Source organism: Sabethes cyaneus, chromosome 3 (assembly GCF_943734655.1).
Source record: "Sabethes cyaneus chromosome 3, idSabCyanKW18_F2, whole genome shotgun sequence".
Taxonomy (NCBI): Eukaryota; Metazoa; Arthropoda; class Insecta; order Diptera; family Culicidae; genus Sabethes; species Sabethes cyaneus.
In genome coordinates, this window is record NC_071355.1 from 206788805 (window position 1) to 206814602 (window position 25798).

General features: G+C 37.9%; 1 protein-coding gene across 1 annotated transcript in view; it reads left to right on the forward strand.

The window, feature by feature from the left end:
* Positions 1-24981, forward strand: part of LOC128740639 (thioester-containing protein 1 allele R1-like) — a 42414-nt gene extending 17433 nt beyond the window's left edge. Inside the window, exons 6-14 of the mRNA XM_053836202.1 lie at positions 21347-21450; positions 21520-21772; positions 21829-22041; positions 22208-22250; positions 22306-22731; positions 22792-23082; positions 23299-24566; positions 24633-24786; positions 24854-24981. Of these exons, the coding sequence (XP_053692177.1) occupies positions 21347-21450; positions 21520-21772; positions 21829-22041; positions 22208-22250; positions 22306-22731; positions 22792-23082; positions 23299-24566; positions 24633-24786; positions 24854-24981 (2880 nt within the window). The remainder of the gene's footprint in view (positions 1-21346; positions 21451-21519; positions 21773-21828; positions 22042-22207; positions 22251-22305; positions 22732-22791; positions 23083-23298; positions 24567-24632; positions 24787-24853) is intronic.
* Positions 24982-25798: the final 817 nt, after the last annotated feature.

Below are 25798 nucleotides of genomic sequence, written 5' to 3' on the forward strand. Positions count from 1 at the left end.
TTCCGCATCTCGCCCATCACTATGAAAGCTGTACCCAGCTCGTGTGTGTTGCCGCAGCTCTGGTAGATGGTATGTCCATCTCTGAACGTACGTACCGTTGAGCTCTTCCAGCACACCTCCTGCAGCGCTACGACGTCGAACTTGCGGCTCTTCAATACGTCGGAGAGCACTCGAGTGCTCCCTTGGAAGTTGAGAGATCGGCAGTTCCACGTCCCGAGTTTCCAATCCATAGTCCTTTTTCGTCGCGTGGGTCTATTCCGATTGTTCCAGTAAGAATATATTTGTTCTTCGTTCCATGCTTTAGTATTTTTCGTGGTGACGGCTTGCAAAGCCTGCTACACCAACCCCCTGTTTCGCCGGAGGGCCAACGAAGCTCGAAAGAGCCCTCCTTTCCTGTCAGCATACGACCTTGGCTTCCACCGGGGTTGGTTACCCGATCTCCACCAAAGTTGCTCGTATCCCGGCTGGTACCACGAGGCGGTAGGAATAGGAGTTGCTGAATAAGAGGCTATGAACCACTGTAGGGTCTATTTTATGCCTACACGTGCACAAGGCACCGACGGTACGCATTATTCAGCCGTTTACCAGCCTCCCATATGCAAGATATAGTGTTTTTATTGTGTATGGGTCCCGGAAGTCGTAGCTAAATCTTTTTATAAATCCTAGCATACTATTAGCTCTGTTGATAATTGTGTTATAATGTTCAATAAATGCTAGTTTTGAGTCTAATGTAACTCCTAAATCTCTGATTTTTTCACACTTTTCAACCAAATTATTTCCTAGAGAAATTGTAATGTTTGGCATGTTTCTTTTTCTACTAAAGGCTATTAATCTACATTTATGAGTGTTAAGTTGAAGAAGACTTTTGTTACACCAAATATAGAAAACCTGTATTTCGAGCTGGAATACTCTGACGTCCTCCTCGTTTGTTATTTCTAAAAAGAGCTTCATATCATCGGCATATATTAATACCCTAACATTTCTCAGCAAGAAAGAGATATCGTTCACAAATAAAATAAACAAAAGAGGGCCTAAATGTGAACCTTGGGGAACTCCAGAGGTTACTTCTAGAGGGTTCGACTTTTTCCCTTCAAATTTGACTATTTGCTGACGATTAGTCAGATAGGATTCGATCCATTTAAGCAGATCTGATTGGACTCCTATTTTTTGTAATTTAAATAATAGCATGGGTATATCAACGCGATCAAATGCTTTGCTGAAATCAGTATATAGTGCTTCTACATAGCTCCCTTTGTCCATTGCATTCAGCGAATAACTAACGAATTCAATTAGATTTGTATTAGTTGAGCGGCCCTTAAAAAACCCATGTTGCATATTAGATATTCTATTTTTGACTTGATTGAACAACGATTCATTAATGATTGCTTCAAAAAGTTTGGGAATACAAGAAATAATAGCAATACCTCGATAGTTACTTATATCAGATTTTTTACCGCTTTTAAAAATTGGAATGAGGTATGAGGCTTTCCATGCCTTAGGGAAATTGCCGGATTCTAGTGACATGTTAAAAAGCCAATACAATGGAGCTGTAAGTTCTAATGCTAACTTTTTCAAAAACACGGGAGGAATACCGTCGGGTCTGCAGCCCTTGGAGGCATCCAACTTAGTTAAACCTACTAAAATAACATGTGCTTCGATTTTTTTGATAGTGATATCAGTAGTAAATTCTGGGAGGAAGTCGAAATAACTGTAATCCCGATCTGTTTCCGAAAAAGCAGTATAAGTTCCTTGAAAAAAAGTTGAAAATAGATTGCAAATTTCATCTGGGTTATCAGCAACCGTTTCGTTGAGATACATTTCTGTCGGATAATTGTTCGATTTCAATTTAGTTTTTACATAATTAAAGAAATTTTTTGGATGACGTTTTAATTCACTTTCGGTTTTGGAATTATATTGCTCGAATGCTGTATCAATGGCTACATTTAGTTGGTTACAAATATCTAAGTAAAGGGCCAGATTTGCGTTACTGCCATTATTCTTGTACCTTTTATGGGCTTTTTGTTTGCGATTTTTCAAGTTTTTTATTTGTTGGTTAAACCAAATAGGATATTTTGAATAGTCATGTCGCCTTACTTTCTTTAGGGGGACATGCTCATTTATAATTTCAATTAATAATTTGTAAAAGATTTCTACAGAGGTTTCGATACCTTCATCACAATTGAGAAGGGTTTGCCAATCTAATGTGCTAAGACAACATTTAATGATATCATAATTTGCCAAATGAAACTGGTGGACATCTTCATATTCCCAATCAAGGGGTCTCTTATTTTCATGTACAAATATAGAAAATTCAATGGCTGTATGGAATGCTTCGTTTTTCCATAGTGGAGTCAATGAAGCGGTTACACAAAAGTCTTCATGCATGTTTGTTAACAATAAATCTAAAAAGCAATTTTGCTGATTCTTCACATGATTGATTTGATTAAGTCCCAAACTAGAAGTTTTGTCAAAAATAAACTGTAGCGTTTCATTTTCGCCTACAATTGGAAGTAAGATGTCCTCATTTTCAGTGTCTGGAATAAAACCGGCATTGCGTTGATTGAAATCACCGTATATATGAATTTTCACTTCCGGGGGAAATTTGGAAAAAATTTGTTCAGCAACCTTGAAAAAATTTTCATAAGCAGATTTACTTGCGTTATTTGGAGGGAAGTATACTGAGCAAAAAACGTGTGTTTCGCCCGCTACCAGTACTTTTACCCATATATACTCAAATTCTTTGAATTCGTGGTAATAATAATGTCGGAATCAAGTTTAGTTGAGACAGCAATTAAAACACCACCACCGGACTTCTTTTCAGAAACCTGAAAGTTTCGGTCATCTCTGTAAATATTATAAGCATTCCCAAAAACTTCTCCACTTCTAACACTTTCATCCCAACTAGTTTCATTCGCCAAAATTATTGGAAAGGAACAACTTAAAATTTTATTACAAATATGTCTAATCTTAGACGAACCCCTCATGCGGTTGAGGTTTTGACAGTACACTACAATTTCTGTTTCTGATTTTGATTGTACTACTGCATGGGTGTAGCGACGGGGGGGGGTTTTGGGGGTTCAACCCCCCCCCCCCCCCCAGGACAAAATTTATTATACACTTTCAAGCTTGAAATTTCACAGCCAGCTGTTGTTTAAAGCACAGGAAAATGTACGGGGCTGATTGTACGATCCCCGTCGGCGTCGTGAACTTAGAGCCGGGGTGGTTTGTGCTGTTTTAAGCCCCATTTAATGCGATCTTGGGTTACTCGTCGCCCATTTTCCAGGTATCTCTAAAGTCGCAGTTTTTTACTTAAAAAATAAAAAATGTCGCTTAGACCTGGACGAGCCATCTCGCACGTTGAGTCGCTCTGTGCCAGTGTCGTTGGGGTTGTTGTATAGAACCGCTTTCCTTACGACGTGACTGGTTCACTGTAGTTTACTGACTTTCGCCAAATGTACGTTGGTAATCTTCCCGAGCAGTGTATGTTGCCCTTGATTCATGCACCTCCGCTACTCTTCGCTTTCAGCTTGTACTTCGTCAAATGTCGTCCGTAAAGGCGCGTAAGTCCTCCGTGAGCATGGTCTATCGGTCTAATAGGGGGTTTGTACATTGTCAGGTTCCTAAGATGGCTTTGCGCAGCGTTTGGCGAAGCTCAAAGTAGGCCCGTTGTCCAGCTTGACTATGCCGCTGGATCTCCTTATTTGTGTTGTTATCCGCGGCTACCAGCGATCCCACATACACGAGCTCATCTACGACTTCTGGTTCGTCGCCGTCAACGATTATTGTTAGCGAAAAAAGCACGTTCGTCTCATTTGGTCCGCGTTAAATCAGACCAGACTAAATCGCAAAATTTAAAAGAATGAGTTAATGACAGCAAACGTTCAAGAATTTTCTAAGCTACATTTCACTCTAATAAAACTACATAAATGTTGCAAACAGTCAGTGTTATGTGATGATTTCGAACAATTGATAGCTACAAACCATACAGAGCAGCAAACTTTGAACGCATTTTTCTCGAAATAAGATTTTTGTCACTTGGCTCGGTCTGACTTAACAGCGACCATTTGAGCTATTATCATTAATGTATTTGGTCTTCGACGCGTTGATTTAAAGTCCAATCCTGCTAGGCTCCGCCTTCAGTCTAGCACAGATGGTCGGTGCTAAGTCAGACCGAACCAAGTGACAAAAATCTGATTTCGTGAAAAACGAAGTCAAAGTTTGCTGCTGCTGTGTAGTATAAAGCTATCGATCGTTCGAAATCATTTCATATCTCTGGCTGTTTGCAACGTTTGTTTGATCTTATTAGAGTAAAATGTAGCTTACGAAATTCTTAATCGTTGGCTGTCATTAACTTATTATTTTAAATTTTGCGACTTGGTCCGGTCTGATTTAACACCGACCAGATGGCCTTCGTCGTGGCAAAGTTTCTGTCACCTGCTTAGCCACCTGGCAAAGTCATCTGCTTAGCCAAGAAGTTTGCTACATTTACTGAGGATCAAACCTCTCTTTTCGAAATCTGATCGTCGGATCACCTTACGAGCGATGTTGAGAATCATACAGCATAAGTTGTTCTTCAGCACTCTCGCTGCGTCTTGAAGAGACTTCTTCAGTTCTATGGATTTTAACAGCCTCTTCCAGCCGAGATTCGAACATACAACATACCTCAATGCCGGCTGGGAAGCCATAACTTTAACTCTGTTATTTCAATTTGATTTTTTGTGATGAGCAAAGCAAAGCTGTGGGATTAAACGTCCTTTCGAAGACTTGATCCTTCTTCATCGATAGACTTCGCAGTCGGCTACTACAGTACAGGACAGTTACCGGGCTAGTACAAAAATCCTACTGACTCTATCTAGCAGCACCGCCTAGCCGAGATTCGAACATGCGACGACTGGTTTGTTAGACCAGCATCGTACCTCGAAACCAACTAAGCGGCATTTGTCTGATGAAGAATACTCAATTTCAACCAAAATAGTTTTTAACTGAAAATAATACTCCATTTCCTGAATAAGCTGCTTACGGTTAGGCTATGTCAGATTTGTTTTGGTAAACCCCCCCCCTCCAAGGAACTTTTCTGGCAACGCCCATGTACTACTGAATTCACGCCAGATGGTGTTACATCTTCCATGAATTAGGACCCCTCTCCACTTTAAGAGGGGGGTCTACTATACAAATGAATTACAAATTTTCTCATAACTCGAGAACTAATCATGCAAATGGAACCAAATTTGGTATGTGGGAGATTTTGGAGTCTTGAATTTATTTTATGATAGTAAGAGACCTCTTACCCCTGTTGTAGGGGGATATGGACTCTCGTACAAATAAAACAGAAATTTTTGCGAAACTCAAAAACTAATTGAGCTCGAGAAATTCGAGACTCTTCCATAAAACATTAATCAATTACAAGACCACAAAAACTATCTATAGTAATACTAGATCATTCAGGGCGAGACGGCCGCGAGTGTTGCCGGAGCGCCGCCCACTGGGGGGAGACAACTCCCCACAGAAATCACTACTGTCTAGGTTTATTTGTTTTTCTAGGTCTACCTGGGGTTCCTGGAAAGAGCAACAGCGAGTAAGGAGAGGATCGCCAAAAAAGTTTTCCGTGAAATGGTACATTCCGCTTAAGGTGAAACGGTACGGAAGCCAACAAGGCCGAAACGATAGCACCCATATGCTCATATAGACGCCATTTTTTCGGCCATGTTGGGATTCAGTACCGTATCACCTTAAGGGTTTTCGCAAAATGATATTCGGCGAAATGTTGTACAATCATGTCGAATATTACTATCCGCTTTCTGGCTATGCAATGAGGAGACAGGGGAATTGTTTTCTACTTTACTGTGGAAAAATTGCAAATTTGTATATTAAGCTACCCATTCCAGGTAACTAATAAGCATTAACATAAGCAGAAAATCAACGTATCTGACATTTTATACTGCACGTTGTTGTATACTAGCTTTTTGACTGCATAGGTGTTGTGAATTGGCATCCAAAATTGTATTCAAATTCTTCGTGTCGGTAATTAGTTGTAAATTAGCATTGTCAGCACTATAAGATGGTTATCAGTAAAGTAGCTGTATATTTTGCCAAAATAGCATTTAAGTAGCATTTAAGGCGACTTTAATGCTTATTGGCCTACATTTGAATAGCATTGGTGATGCTTATTGGTTACCTGGGATGCTTTCATAGTTACGTAACTGCCAAAATGAATCATCTAAGGTTGAACTCCTCAGAAACTTGCAAAACTCGAGATCGTGACAAAGATCATCCGAGATTCATGATTTATGTACAACACAGGTTAATTTGTGGCAATACGAAGTTTGTCGGGTCAGTTAGTTATTTTATAAAAAGGTCAAATTTTGAAAAAAATTAAATAAAGAAATAAACAAGAGGAAATGATTTACTTCCCAGTTTGTGCTGTGAGTTGAACCGCTAGATAGATTACTTCTGGATGGCACTGATCCCAGTTCCTCTTGGACTCGATATTAAATATTTTGCTGCTGCTTCGACCCCGTAGCGGCCGCACTATCAGTCTCCAATGAGGTCTTGTTGCCTTTCTACTGCCACCGTTGGATGAACTCGGCACCTGCCGCTTGAGCAAGACTTTCAAATTGAACCAATTCGTCAGCGACGGCTTCTTCAAATTTTTCGATTTGTTCCGAGTTGGCTCCAATTCTAGATTGTTGCGTCCTGTCAAGCACCGGCTTTGACCGCCGGAGATATTTAACTTGCACAGCTCTATCCACAGTTACAAAAGTCAAAGCACATCGGACTCTCATCCTCCTACTTCCGGTCCTTCTCACTTGCTCCAAGATTCAATCGGGAAGTACCAACCGGAACTGACGAAATGGTAGGAAAACTTAGCTTACATGTATCGACAGAATCCACAGTACACTATTTTTCACTTCAAATGGTCCAGCAACGCAAAACTTGAAACTGAATTACACATCGACAGTCAATTAGCAGACAGTTTTCCAGATTTCAAAAGGAAAAACCCGAATTAATCCACCTAGCGGCGTGACCTAGCCTTTCTACTGCCACAATAATCATTATTTAATTTCTCAGGAACATCTATAATTAACTTGACTATATTTTTATATATCCGTTCCGTATTCCTCAAAATCCTTATTTGCCAGTAAAATTCACAACGTATTGCGTAGAATAATTATATTCTCTTTCCTTGGGTGCGTAAATACTAAGCGTCATTTATGTTATTTGATGAACACCTTATTTAGTTTTATAATCGGTCGGCCTTAACTTTCGGGTTTCAGAGCCACATACGAAACTTATTTTGAACTGACAATATGAAATATGTGTTCATAGCAGATTTTTTGATATATTTTTTTTGAGTGGTTTTAGCCCAAAGGGTAGATTTTTTTGATATTTTGATATTATTACCACGCGTTTAAAAGTTAGCATCTTTGAAAAACAAGAGTACAGAAAAATTATTATTATACTTCACTTTTGAAGAAAAAGGATAACGACAACAAAATGATTAATCTCAAAATTTTACTATTAGATTGCTTGGCTTCAATTTTGCAATATATCTGAATTAGAAAAAATAACTGAATAGAGCATTAGATATGAAAAAGAGAAATTGAACTTTTTCTTAGCTGACGCTCCTTCAGATAATTATTTTTGCATGAAAATCAAAACTTGAGTTTCTTTTGAATACTTTCATGAAAAGATAGTCATTAGCTTGATCGCATCGTTTTTACAATGTTAGAGGGTTATGAAAACAAGATGAGGTCGAAAATTAGTGCAAAAACTGCGCCATAAACATGCTTGAGAATGAGAAATATGATCGATATGATTTCCAGTACTTGTCATTTTTGATTTATTTATTAAAACATGATACATGACATAAGACATCTGTCCTTTAAAATGTCACTAACGAAAACAAATCGTACAAAGTTACTACCGTGCACCGTTTACTTCCTATTTTTCATATAACATTTCTAAGCTCTAGTATCTATGGATTGAAAAGAGCATATATTGATGCGCAAAATTTGTTTGAAATTTGTATAAATTTATTTGGAAAAATCAACTCACTAGTATTTTTAATCCTATATACCGCTATAGGGGGATTAGGGGCATAATGAGCACACGGGGCGAAATGGGCACCCCTCTTTTCTACGAAAGTACGCATTTTGTAACATCATATGGCATGCGAAACACTGCTGTAGGTACTATAGTATCAATTTATCAAAAAATGAGTGATCTCTATTTTTAAAACACGGAGTTATATTAAAAAACTTAAATAGGTTCTCAGACGCTGAAAAAATTATAATTTTGGTGCACTACCAAATAAGCTTTTACGATCATAAAAATATCTTAATTTATCAAGGGCACACTGCAACATGATGTATACATTGTATCTCAAATTTCACCTTCATTGAAGTTTTGATTTTCATACTATAATTAGTTTAAAAACCCATTTTTACTTTAACTACTTGACTGGGGGCGAAATGGGCACCCTTAGATGGAGTGAAACGAGCACTATGTCGCATTAACTAACCTGTCAGTTTCTTTGTTTATCGCTTCAATGCTTGTTTACAGTGATAGTATGAATATGCCAAGGGAATCCGGAAGACATAATTGGTCAAAAAGGCCTTGCAAGCGGCCTTGACCACTATAAGGCGATACGGAATATCCACAAAACAAGTCGCCAAGTACCAAGGCATTCTGCGACAGACGTTAGCTCGGTATGTGGGGCCATACGAAAGGGCAATCTCGGGGCAGGAGGTGGACCAAATTGATTCCTTCAAAACTGTTTTCGTTCCCGCTGCAGAATAAGAGCTGGTGGTCCATATTTTGTATATGGAGATTCGATGCTACGGTATTACTACCCGTGAAATCAGAACCCTCGTATACCACCTGGCAGAGGGAAACGGAAAAGCATATGTCTTCAACACTAAAACAAAGCTAGCTTAAGCGTCATCCGAAACATTCCTTGTGTGCTCCAGAGGTAACCTCCGCGGCTCAATTGGCTTTAAGCGGCTTGCGGTCAATAGTTTTTTCGACGTTTTTACACGTTTTATGTTTGTGTATGTATGGGTGTGTATGTGTATATGTATATATGCATGGATGTGTGCATGCATGTGATTATGCATGTGTGTGAGTGTGTGTGCGTATGTGTGTGTAGTTGTTGTACTTACATACACCCTTCAAGCATGTGTTTATAAGGGTGCTCATTATGCCCCAGGGGGTGCTCATTGTGCCCCACACACTAACCGATTTCTAGTTTTGGAAGCATGAATTTAAATTGCAATTTTCGTCATCATGTCAATTATTTTTCAATTTGTTAACAGTATGCCTTTGATTATCGATAGTGAATAAATGTTTTGCAATGACGACACTTTAAAAATTCAGTCATTTTGGGAGCTTAAATCAGCCAACAAGTTAGGGTGCTCATTATGCCCCTAATGCCCCTACCTACAATTAAATTAATTTAAAATTAACTAAATTAAATTAACTTAACTTAAATTAACTTAGCTTAAATTAACTGCTTTTCTTCGCTTTTTTCTTTTCTTGTATAATTGTGAATAACAGCAAGTGAAGAAAATGACAATTAAAAATCTGAAATCACAGAAAAGAAAACACTTTTCGATTGAATCCCACTATTTAATATTTATTTGCAACAGATATGTAGTTCGCCTACGACGTGCAGGCTTCATCAGTGTCTTATTTCAAAGCGTGTACGTATCTGTCGCGAATAAATATTAAATAGTGGAATTTAGTCGGTAAAAGTTTTTTTCCTTTCTTTTATTTAAGAAGTTCGACTTCAAAAACTACTGACTATTGACATGTTTCTCACTTTTCTTGAATTTCATTGCAAATTGTCATCACATACACATACATACATACATACATACATACATACATACATACATACATACATACATACATACATACATACATACATACATACATACATACATACATACATACATACATACATACATACATACATACATACATACATACATACATACATACATACATACATACATACATACATACATACATACATACATACATACATACATACATACATACATACATACATACATACATACAAACATACATACATACATACATACATACATGCATACATACATCGCACACATTGAATACAATCAACATTTGATTGATGTTTTGATTTCACACGTTTTAACGATTTAAAATACGGTGCTTAAGTGTTAAAGTTTGAATAACTTTTGAATGAACCGTCCGATTTTAAATAACTCGGTTTCGTTTGATAGATCTCAGCAGTAATTTTCAAATAATAATAAAATGTGTGATGTTTTTCATTGAATTAATTCTTAAATGTTACAAAAATATGTTTTAAATACTATTTTTTCACATTTCTTTATGTAACTTTCAAACTACAAGCCCAATCATCATGAAATTTGGAAGTTAAGAGTTTATAAGGCTCCTCTTTCATATGCAATCAATTTTGTTTAAATTAAGGGATCTATGAGATAATGAAGTCCCATATTTTTCGTATTTTTATACATAACTTTTGAACTAAAAGTCCGATCAGTATGAAATTCAATAGCGACCAATGGGACACCTAGACCTTTCATTTGACACTAAGAACATTAAAATCGGTCCAGCCATCTCCGAGAAAAGTGAGTGAGATTAAAAGCGTTACATACACACACACACACACACACACACACACACACACACACACACACACACACACACACACACACACACACACACACACACACACACACACACACACACACACACACACACACACACACACACACACACACACACACACACACACACACACACACACACACACACACACACACACACACACACACACACACACACACACACACACACACACACACACACACACACACACACACACACACACACACACACACACACACACACACACACACACACACACACACACACACACACACACACACACACACACACACACACACACACACACACACACACACACACACACACACACACACACACACACACACACACACACATACATACACACACACAGAAAATGCTCAGTTTTCGAAACTGAGTCGAATGGTATATAACATTCGGCCCGCATGACCTTCTTTCCATTTTCGGTTTTTCAAGTGATTTCTATACCTTTATACTATATATTTATATAGTAGAAAGGCAAAATGCACTGTACTTTTACTTTTTTTTCGATGGGCTGATTTCACACGGTTTCTGACGAATTCGTTAATCAAATTTTATGTTAAAATCGAAGTTAAATGTTTCAATTTAAAAACGAAAAATTCGCGTCGTAAAAATTTTCACGTCCGTCCGCGCTTGCGGGTTACTGCGATCCTCGACTGCTAGGGGGATTGATCAATCGGCATAAAACTTTGGGAAATTGGTTGTAGGGTCGGAATGAACAATTTATGCCAACCTTGGTTGCAATCGCTGATGGTCGGATCCAATTTTTCCGATTTTTGTGTACGTTTGAGATGGAATGACCCATATATAATTATTGTAATTTTTCCTAAATTTGCTATAAAACACACAGCAAATGACACGTTTTTGTGAAGAGGAAGCATAGGATTTTCAAATGAAATGAAGAAAAAAATGGTGGCCATGTTGAATTTGGAATTTGGAATTAATCCGCTAACTGAAAAAGTTAGTTGACTAATCACTAAACGCTAAGCATAAGCATAAGCCTATGATACCGCCCGTGTGCTGCTACTCCGTTATTGACCAGGACCGATGAAAATTGCAAAATGATGGCTGGAAAAAGCATACTTGGGACAGCACGCTATTCCTCATTGTGCAACCTTATCAGGTCCCTGCATGCTGATCAATACCGACGCCGACCACGTCTGTATGCGGGTCCTGGTGGGATGGGAAGGAATGTTAGTCTAATACTTGTTGCTACTAAAGACCAGAGAATCCTCTGCATCTTCACAAGTATTTCGGGAAAGGAATTGTTGTTAGTAGATGGGGGAGCTAGATGGATAATGTAAGTATGTGAGCACCAGTTATATGAGACTAACCTGAATATTCGAAAATTTTCTTGTAAAGCCAGTAATTACGAAAATTAAGATATAAAAAATACCTTTTTAACAAATTTAATGTAATGTCAATGGTGCTCATATACAACCATAATTTAATTTACATCGAAAAATATTTTGCACATGCTACATTTACGACTCGAAAATACGCGACAACTTGAACTTATTATACCTGAAAATAAAAGTCAAGGATGATGAAACGAGCCAATATGGTCCCTAAGTTGATAAGCATTCTTCTCTTACCAACGCTAATATGCAGAGATATAGCGCCTTACACGCTTATCACTAAATTTTACAGGAGACGCTATAAAAATTCCATTCAATTATTTTCTGCACACCAAGTGTTCTAATGTGCAGGGTATAAAGTGATTTAACATGAGAATACATAAAAGTCCCAACTTATGTCAAAATATGCGATTTGTTCACACCAATGTACATAGATCACTATGATTCCATATTTAATTTAACTGAAATCCCCAAAACGTTCCGCAATATAGCGGTCTATATCCATGTGATTTGTAAATGTGATACAAAACCCATATAAAATGGGTATTGGTGAAAGAGTTTGACATCTAGGTATTTGAAACACTTAGATTCAATCTAGGCCATTTAGGAATTAAAGATGACCGTCCGGTTTTCTGAAAATGGCCGCATATGACTGGAAATAATGCAAAATCCCTACAAAGTTTTACGAGCAAAATTCAAATATTATGTTTCAATGTAATTTTGAAATCAAAAATGGTCGAATATCGATTATTAATAAGTCCCATTTACATAGCCCACTATAATGCGGAACAGAATGGTCATTCTGTTCCAACTCAAAAAATCAACATGAAAAAAAACAGGTTGGAGACCTACTTTTTTGCAATTTTTATTGTTTTCAGAGTACATCTATGCAAAAAGATACGATTTATGCAAAAATCTTATCTTTGATAAAAATGGACAATAGACCACTATAATTCGAAATGACTCGATTATGTTTAATGCAAATTCTAAGTCCTATACACTACATAACATTGTTACATGTTTATTCGTACATTCTACCCCTATTTTGTATATCGAATATTTTGGCAATTTACGTAAAAATATGCATATTTAATGCCATTTTTGTGATGTATCGTCGAGTATGACAGTCTAACTATTAGGCAAACTGTATTTATTATGAAATTCGCATACCACTAGTCAGGTAAAAGCTTAAGAGGAAACGATGATTTCTTATATATGGAATTAGATGGCAGATATTCCCTCAGTTTTATTCAATTCTGCGATGTTGGATGCTTATACTTGCTGCAAAATAATAAATTGCCTTGTTTAGCACCAAAATGAAACAAATATTCATAATATTATAAAACAGTTTCAGCGTTTTTAAACAATTAATAGCATGGACCATTCTACCTCACCGGTGCGTTCTTTACACTGTTCCCCTACACTGCCCATAAATGAAAAATTGGTTAATATGCCACGAACATGAAATTGAGAAAAATGCAATTGTATTTCTTTTGTCTATCAAAGAGGTTTTACGCGGTAATGGCAACCTCCATATTACCCGTCATACATGCCGAAGTCATGCCGTTGAATTGAAACAGCGATACCTGTGGCCTAAAGCCTTCCGGGGCACGTTTCTAACGCAGTAGCCATTTTTTCATTTATTAAGCCAAGTTGAGAGTTGACATTCCAGAGAAAAATTTGGCTAACGTGCATACGTTGTCAATTATCTTATGCTGGTGAGTCTTCAATATGGTTTTAAACTATTTAAAACAGTACGGAAGCATAAGTGACTACGAAATGGATGATGAAACATTTAATCCGTACACCCGAAGAAGTTGCCAACGAAGCGTGAGGTTCAAGTGCTTGAAACTAGAAGGTAGAAGCAGCTTCATCATGCCGTCCGTCGTTAATGGGAGCTGCGAATCCTGCCGTGTAGGCTGTCGTGGCAATGAAAACAATAAATAAATAACGAGATTCGATTCAAAAACATAGCGGTTGGTCTACGCCTGAAATCACCACACCAAATGATCTGCTTGAATGGAATGGAAAAATGCGAACTAACAACACATCGGTTGCTGCGCATGCAGTTTGAAATCATCACGGATATTAGCCAACCTCTCGTTTATTTTGGATATTAGCCAAAATTGTTTCACGTCGTGTGCCTCCGGAAATGCAAGTTTTTACAATCGGCTTCCGTGGGGACGTAATTTGGGGTGTATACTATCATGTGTTATTATGATCTCATGACATATTAGCCAATTTTTCATTTATGGGCAGTACAGCACTAGATTCTGCGATCTAGTTCAACTTTAAGTTTACCCTCTATTGTTTATTGTTTATAGTTTATTAATTGAAAGTCACCAGATTTTTCTACCCTACTGAATACTTAAAAACTAATAGCTAGAACGGCTGACGTCAAAGTCGAAGTAGGACGCGAATCGTTTGAAGTTGCGTTGTAAGCCGGTTATACTGAAGGTGCTGTAATTAGTTCGCCGGTGCGGTAAATCCAAGAAGGAATTGTTTCGTTGGCTCCAATTAGCACTGACTTGGGACACCATCCCAAGTTGAATCACTTTTCCTTTTCCACATCCAATATCCTGATTACGCCTTTGACCATGACTGTGAATGGTGAGAGAGCGATGAGTGTATATCTCACACATGACATAAGTTCATGTTGAGTGTGCACTAGACTGAACAATCTTTGGGGAGATGGTGTGAACGCACTCCACCAAAGTACACTGAAGTCGCTTTTTACGCGGTTTTTTTTCGCGACTATTTTTACGCGGTTTTCGGAATTCACGCGGTTTTCGGAATTTACGCGGTTTTTTACGCGTGACTTGAGTGTACATCTTTTGATCGCTAGGGGGACATTAACTGGCAACGTCACTTAACGGTTACGTAACCGAACGGATTTGGCCAGATATGTGAAAATTCGACATTTTGTCGATTTGCGGCCTATCTAATGATAACTAGCTTCCATAGCTTGGCATTAGGTGGACACTTTCTTTCCGTCCTCGACCCTTGAGCAGTACAGAAGTGCGCGTCGGGAGTCTTAGTGTATTTAGTAGTGATAACTAAAACTAAATTAAAAAGTATAAACTAAAATTGAAAAGTGCTTAAAATTAGAGTTATAATACTACAGTTAAAACAAAGAAATCAAATTAAAAAGCTGAATACCGAATTAAAAGTATAACGAATACCGCGTGTAAGCACGAAGGACAAATTAAAAATATACAAGAAAAGGTCCATGTAAGGGCCTTTTCTCTTTGTATCGGAAACAACTCTCCGAGTTTTCTTCATAGCGTATGAACAACCTCCGGCTTTCCACGTGATTTGGTGGAAATAGAGCCAATTTCACTTGGTCGAGCCTGACGGAAATCCACTTTGTATTATACGGAGCGACGGATGAAGAGACATTCGTTGATACCATTACCCTGGCACCATCGGAGATAAGACTACATCACGGGTATACAGCAGAGTGTTCTGGTTATCTGACGTTACATTTTAATTTCAACGGTGAGCCTTGGTCGAGGCACGTGTAATCGTCTCCGACCTTCGATAACCTCAAAAGTGCGTCGTGGTCGAACACTCCCGAGGATTGAATGGTGAACGACCCCCGGCTGTTTATAACGTGCCAAGAATACAAGTTTCCGTGTATTTACCTTACTCTTGAGTACATTTGTAATATTCGTAGCCCATAAAAGGGGCTTTCAGTACTCGCTGTTCGGGGGTCAGCTCAGAATCAAAGCGTTCGCGGCTTTTGAGCATTCCCCATCGTTAGGTTCCGTTCGGGGATAGTAGCTGTAAATGATCGCTAGTTCATGTACTAAATTTAGTCAGCGTTTGTCGGTGTGCGTGATACCGACCCTGAGATTCCCTTTCTCCTGGTGCATAAAGCATGCGTAGATAGGGATAACGAGAGAGTTATACGTGTTAAGGGTGGCCGAGTTAACCTTCCTAGTGCATTGGGGTCGTTTTCGACCCATCGGCATACTTACAAAGCTTGATACTCAGTAACGGTACGAGCTAGAGACTTGAAATTTTCTGACTTTTCCTAACTTTGGAAAATTAGCATTGTGGGGGAGTTTCAGCTTTTAGCGACATCTAGAAGAGCCACAGCAAAAAAAGTTACATATTATGCATTAAGGGTCGAAAACGACCCAAGTTTTGAAATTGCTCTCATTCATCCATTTTCAATCCGAATTTCGTTTTCTTTACCTCGTTTGAAAGATATGACCAAAAACTAGCACCCAAGGTATGTTGGGGAATATTTGTTGACTGATGGCCACTTCTGCGTCGGTTCCGGAACACCCCCTACCAGGTCCCGGGGAACATTTTTATATTTTGAGATAATTCATTTTGCGGCACATCAAATCACATTGGCTTGATAAAATAAGACTAGTGGAAGTACAATGGGGACATTTTGGACCGAATGGCCACTTCCCCATCAGTTACGGAACATCCGGTACCTGGTTTTTGAGGCCATTTTTTAATTTTAGGATGATTTCTATTGCGGCACGTCAAATTTCATCACATTGATAACATAAGACTATTGAAAGTATAATAAACACATGTTGAAGGCAAATGGCCACATCAGCATCGGTCCTGGAACATCCGGTACCCGGTTTTTGGGGACATTTTTGTATATTAGGATAACTCATAATGCGACATATCAAATCACATCGGCTTGATAAAATAAGACTGATGGAAGTAAAACAATGTCCGACGTTTTTCGGCGAAATAAGTAGAAGATTTTAATTACCAGTTAGTCCGGACGTTTCGAGCTACTACTAGTCTTCGCTCATCATCTGCGGACACTAAAACACTATATTAGGCACATTTACAACATAAAACATATTACAAATTCTTAACTTACACTTTTTCGTCCATTAGGTTCTACTTCGTTTATTTTTCTCTTTGCTATGTCTTACTTTCTATTTCTCTTTCCCCCAAGTTTTTTGATTACAGGGTCATATGCAGCTTTGAACGTTGCGGAATCTACTTGTTTATTCACAACATTGTTCTCACCTTTAATTTTAATGTAAAATGTTTCCGCTATTAGTCTAGTGTTATGTTTAGTTATTTTCTCTATGATTTTGGCTTCGTCAAATTTAAAAACATGACCTGTTTCAATGGTGTGTTGGGTTAAACCTGTACCACCAACTGTTTTTGCTTTGATGCTATATTTATGTTGTTCCATTCGTTTATGTAAAAATTGGCTTGTTTCTCCTACGTACGACTTTTGACACTGACCACAATTTACTTCATAAACGACGTTTGTGTTTTTATCTTTTATAATTTTGTCTTTGGTTTTTGTAAATAATACGTTTTTTGCTTTGTCGGTTGGTCTGTAAGCAACATTAATCTTAAATTGTCTTAAATATCTGCCTAATTTTTCACCTAAACCGGCAACATAGTGGCAGTGAATAAATTCAAACAAAAAGCACTCAGTGTTCTAGTCTCCGATACGATGCGAAGTGTGCGAAAGAAGCAGCAAACGGTAAAACAAAAGCGAGATCTGTTGGAGAGGACGATTAGTGAAGCAGATTTTACGATGCTTTTACGTAAAGCGTCCAGAAAAGGAAAACGCGTTTTTGAGTCATGTAAAATTCGGCAAATACAAAACATGGAAAAATTGAAATCGGAGAAAGCGAATTTGATCGGATGTGAGAATTGGGTACAAAACTGCACTGATGTTGTCCTACCGGACTATCTCACCCGGTCGCTTCAATTAGGTGGTGGCTTTAACAATCCAAATCCACACGACGTTCCATATTTTTGGTTGCTGTCAGAAATAGAAAGCACAATACAGTATATTCCGGAGGCCGATACTATCCGTCACGATATTTCAAATGCGATCATCAATTATATAAATTTCACGAACCAACCATTCCACGACGCTAACGAGTGGTTACGACATGATTTGCAGCAATCTAGGCGGTTTCTGAAAAATCACAACGAGCTTTTGGTTACTAAAGCAGATAAACATAACATAAGACTATTGAAAGTATAATAAACACATGTTGAAGGCAAATGGCCACATCAGCATCGGTCCTGGAACATCCGGTACCCGGTTTTTGGGGACATTTTTGTATTTTAGGATAACTCATAATGCGACATATCAAATCACATCGGCTTGATAAAATAAGACTGATGGAAGTAAAACAATGTCATTTAGAAGCCAAATGGTCACTTTACCATCGGTACTGGGTCATCCGGTACCAGTTTCGGGGGACATTTTTGGCTTTTGAGATAATTCACCATGCGGCACCTCAAATCACATCGCGTTGATAAAATAACAACAATGGAAGTATAATGGGGCGACAGTCGCATATAATCCGGTACCCGGTATTTATAATGAACCGTAAAACGGGGTAACTCGGGGCAGATGAATTACCCTGTAATCCAAAAATGTCCCCAAAACCTGGATACCGGATAGTCCGGAACCGATGATGAAATGGTAATTTTGGCTCCAATATTTTTCCATTGTACTTCCATTAGTGTTATTTCATCAAGCCAATGTGATTTGATGTGGCGCATGATGAATTATCCTATCCAAAAATGTTCTCATAAACCGTGCACCCGATGTTCCGGAACCGATGATGAAATGGCCATTTGTCTTCAAATGGTCCCCATAGCTCTTGGAACTGTTTTATTTGATCAAGGCGTTGTGATTTGATGTGCCGCAAGATGAATTATTTCATAATCCAAAAATATCCCGCGGAACCAGGTACCGGATGTTCCGGAACCGATGGTAAAATGGCCATTTGGCTTCTAAATGACCTTATTTTATTTTCATCAGTCTTATTTAATCAAGCCGATGTGATTTGATGTGTCGCAAGATGGGTTATCCTAAAATACAAAAATGGCCCCAAAACCCGGGTACCGGATGTTCCAGGACCAATGCTGATGTAGCCATTTGCCTTCAAAATGTCTTTATTATACTTTCAATAGTCTTGCGTTATCAAGCTGATGTAATTTGACGTGTCGCAAGATAAATCATCCTAAAATTTAAAATTGTCCTCAAAAACCGGGTACCGTATGTTCCAGAACCAATGAGGAAATGGCCGCTTGGGTCCAAAATGTTCCCATTGCACTTCCATTAATCTTATTTTGTCAAGCCAATGTGATTTGATGTGCCGCAAAATGAATTATCTCAAAACATAAAAATGTTCCCCGGAACCGACGGAGAAGTGGCCATCAGTCAACAAATATTCCCCAACATACCTTGGGTGCTAGTTTTTGGTCATAGCTTTCAAACGAGGTAAAGAAAACGAAATTTGAATTGAAAATGGATGAATGAGAGCAATTTCAAAACTTGGGTCGTTTTCGACCCTTAATGCATAATATGTAACTTTTTTCTAATGCATTAGGAAGGTTAAGTCTATTCGCCATATTCAGAGCCATAACTAAAGCATCCTTGATACATTGTTTCTGATACTTTGGTGAGCGTTTCATTTATTTTAATTGGCAAAACCTGATACCTATTCGAGAAATTTTTTCATTTTATTCAATTACTATGGAATTCACGTCCACTTCATAAATGCGTAGTACAAAATAATCTCTATAAAATAACCTATAACACAAATTACTTGCTACAAAAATATTTCGCTGATTCGTGTTATTCAATTACTTACATTCTTCTGTGAGTATTTTGACGAAATTTTTTCAAACAATTTCCAAGTATTTTGCTACCGTGAAACTATTCATGACGAAACGGCAAACCTTACAAACTTATGATAAATCCACCTAGATATCAAAGATTTGACTACCAACATTGCCGCCGTAAGCTATCAAAATATTAGTAAGTTCTTTATTACTTTAAATAGGTATATGTCTCAACTTCAACTTGCTTTGGTTATTTCATAACAATGCAATAAACCTAACAGAAATTCTTAAAACAACTGTGAGGACAAAGCTAAAATCCTCCTATTAACATGGAGGGAGAAACGAAGAAAACACTTTCCTGCTGGAGGAATAATTTTGTTTTATTTTTTGTTTAAAGGGGCTGTAGACCATAAAAAGTTTTTATCTTTTAGGAGTTTCTATTTGTTTCTCAAAAGACACCTTCACTTCAGCGATGCTTCTAGTGATGAGGTTATTTATCAGCTTTGCCACGTAGAGTGTTGATTGAAAAAACAGTATTTTTTATTTTTATTGTTTTAAATCAAATTTATATTTATAGAAATACTATAAAAAAGATACATGCAACGAGTAGGGCGTGGCATAAGTGCTATGTTTGATGTTGTCATCAATTTTCGTGAGATATAAAGAAGGACAACAACATAATATATTTTATAGTGATGCAGTAACTCAATGTCTTTACATTCAACTATAAATCATCTGCGGTAATAGTGTTTTGCAAAATAAATACTTCTTTCTTCTGATCAATGCCGATTCGCACTTTTACCCCACTAGCGGGGCAAAAGTGCGAAACTCGAATCCATGAAATTAGTACAACAGTAGCTGACAAAACCATAATATCTCCAAACTGCGTTATGTTTCGGTAAGGAATATTCTAAATTTGCGACTTTCCTTCTATGCGCTGGTGTATTGCAGCCTCCGTTAGATCGAAACTTTTCCAAACGTTTGTTTTTTGTTTCATCAGTGGAAAAACGGCCAACATCTGTAGGGCACACAGTTTTCTGCAGATCTTCCATTTCTAGTATCTGTAATATAGTGCCTAAAGCTGTATATAATTAGCTATACATTTTTGCATCGTCCATGAATCGCACTTTTGCCCCGTCCGTGAATCGCACTTTTGCCCCGCTAAGCACTTGACGGGGTTAGATTAAATTACGGAAAAGCGAAATAAATTTTGTAAATTCTTTTTACCGTATTTTTAAAACAGATATGTGAGTGATGTAAAACGCTGCTACAAATTTTCAATAAGTAATATCCTCCTGTTGATATCATATTTGCCGTATAACGAAAAATTACATCAAAACCGCCCTAAAATAACATTTGCACATAACTCAGCAACTATGCTTTGTAAGCAACCAAAGTTTACGTTAGATTCAAGCTGCCAAAGTAGTCACCCATCCATGTCAAAGTAGACAATTTACTCGTAATCTGCACCGATAAATCATTGAATCGCACTTTTACCCGCATCGCACTTTTACCCCTCCTTACTCTATAGGTAATCAAATTGCTAGAGTAAATATTATTTTGGACTGAATTGGTAGCTTTATTTGCATTTCTACATTTATATTTTCTAATTAACCAACTATGAACAGGAATTAGAAAATATAAATAGTTTACCTTAATAAATTGTATTAAATCTGTTTAGTTATATTGCGGTTTTGCAGGTAAAATATCACACACATGACTATGAACTTGTTGATTCCATCGATGGTACTCAACCAAACAGTAACTTAAAATTTTTACGAATCGCTTTGAAACCTAACCAGCGGTAAGTTTGTATGAAACTATCTTACCAAATGTTTAGTTTTTTTTAGAAAAAAAATCAATTTACTTCTAGAATCCGTGTTAACACCTCGCTCTTTTTCGAAATCAGCAGCACAGAGCCATTAAGCTACTTCTCTTACATAGTCACATCGAGAGGTAGTGTGATCGCCTCTGGATATGAACCGGTACGAAATCAGAAAAGAACCAACTTTAAGCTTGTGCTCACTTCTAAAATGGCACCCAAAGCACAGATCCTTGTTTTCTATATTAATAAAGTTCTAATTTACGATGACATGGAGTTTAATTTTGATACGTTCAATAATGAAGTGAGTATGTTTATGGTAAAAAAGATAAAAATAAAAATAAAAATGAATTCTTGCAGTTCTCGGTTACCTTAGATGCTATGAAATACCATACCGGTCAGGATTTCTATGCGGACATTAAAACTGCTAAAGATTCCTATATCGCATTGTGGGCTACCGATCAAACTTCAGCTTTATTGGACCGCACAGGACATGATTTAACCGAAAAAGATGTGCTCAACGACTTGGCTCTATATGAGTGCACCCACCTAAGTGAATATGATCCGTTCAATGTACGTAGAGAAATGATGTATAGATATGACTTTGGCCACGTTCCAGAAATTTTGCAATTACTCGTATATTTTACGTATTTTAACTAATTTGTCAAATTTCCAGCAAATAGCTAAAATCGTATATCTTAAGCGGATAAAATTTGCATTAAAAAATGTCTATTTCCAGGTCATGGGATTATTTTTGAGAACTACTGCTGAGTTTGACAACGGTGTGTATGTCCGAATACGGTACAATGTTTCAAATTTAATTAAGTTTTTATTTAGCTTATCCTGGGAATGAAATGAATGGGGTTGGTGAACGTTATCCCTTAGTTGAAAATATTCAAAAGCCTATGTACACCAGGACTAAACTTCCGAAAGCATGGTTTTGGAGAAACAATGTCATGAATGGCAAACAGGATAAGCTTAGCTTCAGCGACAGTGTGCCTGATGACATAACCTCGTGGACAGTTTCAGGATTTGCGCTTAGTCCCACATTAGGATTAGGAATAATTAAACAACCACTGACGTTGGTGGTGAAGAAACCGTTGTTCTACATTGTACTCAATTTGCCACATTCCATAAAGCGTTATGGCGAAGCTACGATTCAGGTGACGATTTATAACATTTTGGAAAATGCGCTTAGTACAGAAGTAACGCTTTTTAACAAGAATAATGAAATTGAGTTCGTTGGACAGTCTTCTAATGACAGTGGGTTTTGTACTTGCATCAATCTATTGGACGAAATTTCAACAATTTGCATTATTTTAGCAACACGCCAGACCAAAACTGTACTCGTGCCGAAATCTAATGGCCACCCAATATCCTTTATGATTAAAGCAAGAAGACTAGGCGAAATAGCAATAAAAGTTGAAGCAATCAATTTACTCGCTTCTGATACTGTCGAACGGATGCTACAAGTAACCCCGGAAAGCCGACGGTTCGAAAAATATGAAACCAGAATTTTCGATTTACAGCATCATACGACATATATTGGCATTATGCTTAATATTCCAGGGAACATTGACAAAGGATCTGCCAGAATTAAGTGTACACTCTATGGTAAATATATAAAATTTTTCAGCCGGTAATACGCTGCACATCGAAAACTAAATATGAAACCTTTGAAAACAAATTGGTAGGATAATTACTCAGTTGCTAACAGTTTTCTCCGCATGCGGTTTTTTAGAGTTGATTACGAAATAAACAAATAGCATATTACCGGCTTAATGTGTATTTTCGTATATTTCAGCAATAGATTTATTTTCAATGTTACAGCGAAATTGTTTGACAGACCAATCAGTAATTTGGAGTCATTGATTCATCTGCCAACTGGGAACGGAGAACAAAATATAGCCAAATTTGCTTCCAATATCGTTATTTTAGACTACCTTTCTGAAAGTGGAAAGCTTTCAGAAAAAAATCAGACAAAAGTAATTGACTACTTAGAAAGTGGTTATCAAAAACAATTGAAATACAAGCGGTCGGATGGTTCCTTCGGTGTCCAAGGTGCTTCAGACACCAAAGGCGGTACATTCATAACAGCTTTCGTAGTGATGTCATTCAGCATTGCTAAGACATACATCGATATAGATTGGTCGATAGTTGAAGATGCACTCCGCTGGTTGGCTAGTATTCAAACCCACGAAGGCACATTCAATGAGGTTGGTCGGGTTACAGAAGCTAACGTGCGAGGAGGAGTGGGTTCAACCAAATATTCACTTACAGCGTCTGTACTAATTGCTTTTTTGGAAAATGAAGATATTGCAGCAAAACATCGGCAAACAGTAAACAAATCGATAACATTTTTGGAGAGAAATTTTGACAACATAACAAATCCGTATGATCTAGCATTGGCCACGTATGTACTATCACTTAGCGGTCGACCGAAACGGGAAGATTTTCTAAACAGACTTCTAGAAAACTCTATTTTCGATAGAAAACTTTTTGAACGATACTGGCAATTGCCCTCGGTTAACGTTGAAATTGCCGGATACGCACTGCTATCATTAGTTGTTAGTAATGGATTCCATGTTAGTGATGGACTTCCTGTTTTACGATGGTTGAACAGTATTTGTTTCGTCGTAGGGGGATTTCGTGGAACACAGGATATATTTGTCGGATTAAAAGTACTTACCAAATATACAGCGAAAAAGTTATCCAGAAATAATTATCGATTTATTTTAAAAACCCGCGGCGTATCTTATACCATTGACATCGACGAACAAAATTCCATGGCTATTCAGGAATTTAATTTACGCGACGATATCCGCCTCATTAACGTATACATTTCTGGTATCGGAAGTGGGTTCTTTACAGTGGCTTATGATTACTATCAAAATATCCAAATGTCGCGGCCTAACTTTAAATTGGCTGTACAAATGCTAAATACAACGACTTGCCATGTGCAGCACCTGGAGATCTGTGTCAAATATATCCCAAAAGAACCCTCCAGCCGCTCTAATGTGGCGTTTGTTGAAGTATTTTTCCCCAGCGGAATGGTTGTAGAAGCGGACGGCGTGGAAGATTTATCTAATGCAATTCGGGTGAGTGAAAATCAACAGAAGACGGCAGAAAGTACCAAATTTATTAATATTATCAATCTTCTTCAGAAAACTGAATTACAATTCGCTGGCACCTCGGTAGTTGTATACTATGACAATCTAGGGCCGGAAGAGAATTGTTTCAAAGTGATATCCTACCGTAGACACAAAATGGCAGTGCATCGACCGGCTTATGTTGTTGTCTATGATTATTACGACCGAGGTATTTCTTAATACATACTTACATTAACATTGTCGGACGCTTTTTAAGTGTTGGTTTTTTTTTGCAGATCATTTTGCCATTGAAACATATGAAGGAAAAGTAATGCAGCTGTGCGATACCTGTGAAGATGAAGAGTGTCTTGCATTGTACTATGGGGGATTCAAGCAGAAGCAGGAAGAGATCGATTTTTTTTAAGGATTTTCCATATTTTTCTAGTTGGTATGATTAAAAATTGTTGTTATAGAATATGTGCAAACATTTGTTCGTGTCATATAATCTACTAGAAAACCTCAGTTTTGAACAATCGAGTGTCATTTACTCTTTCAGCTTGATGAGATTGTAAAATGTTCGATTATGTATGTATGTGTGTCATGGGCGTAGCCAGAAAAGTTGCTTGGGGGGGGGGGTTTTACCAAAACAAATCTGACATAGCCTAACCGTAAGCAGCTTATTCAGGAAATGGAGTATTATTTTCAGTTAAAAACTATTTTGGTTGAAATTGCAAGGGGTCGGTCACTCGGCACATTCGTTTTTATGTTAGGCGACTTGAAACGAGCCGAACTGTGCCGATGCTGTACCGTAAGTGCCGAACTGCAAGATTTGTTAAATTCGTTATAATCATATAGAACTGGCAACCCTGCGAGATGATTTTGACACCTGGCAGTGCTCCCATTGCAAATAAAAAATTGAACCGGAGGTATGCCGCTTGATATCTCTGAAGTGCCACAGCACAATGTGCTGAGTGTCCGACCCCTTGTGAAAATGAATGTTCTGCATCAGACAAATGCCGCTTAGTTGGTTTCGAGGTACGATGCTGATCTAACAAACCAGTCGTCGCATGTTCGAATCTCGGCTAGGCGGTGCTGCTAGATAGAGTCAGTAGGATTTTTGTACTAGCCCGGTAACTGTCCTGTACTGTAGTAGCCGACTGCGAAGTCTGTCGATGAAGAGGGATCAAATCTTAGAAAGGACGTTTAATCCCACGGCTTTGCTTTGCTCATCACAAAAAATC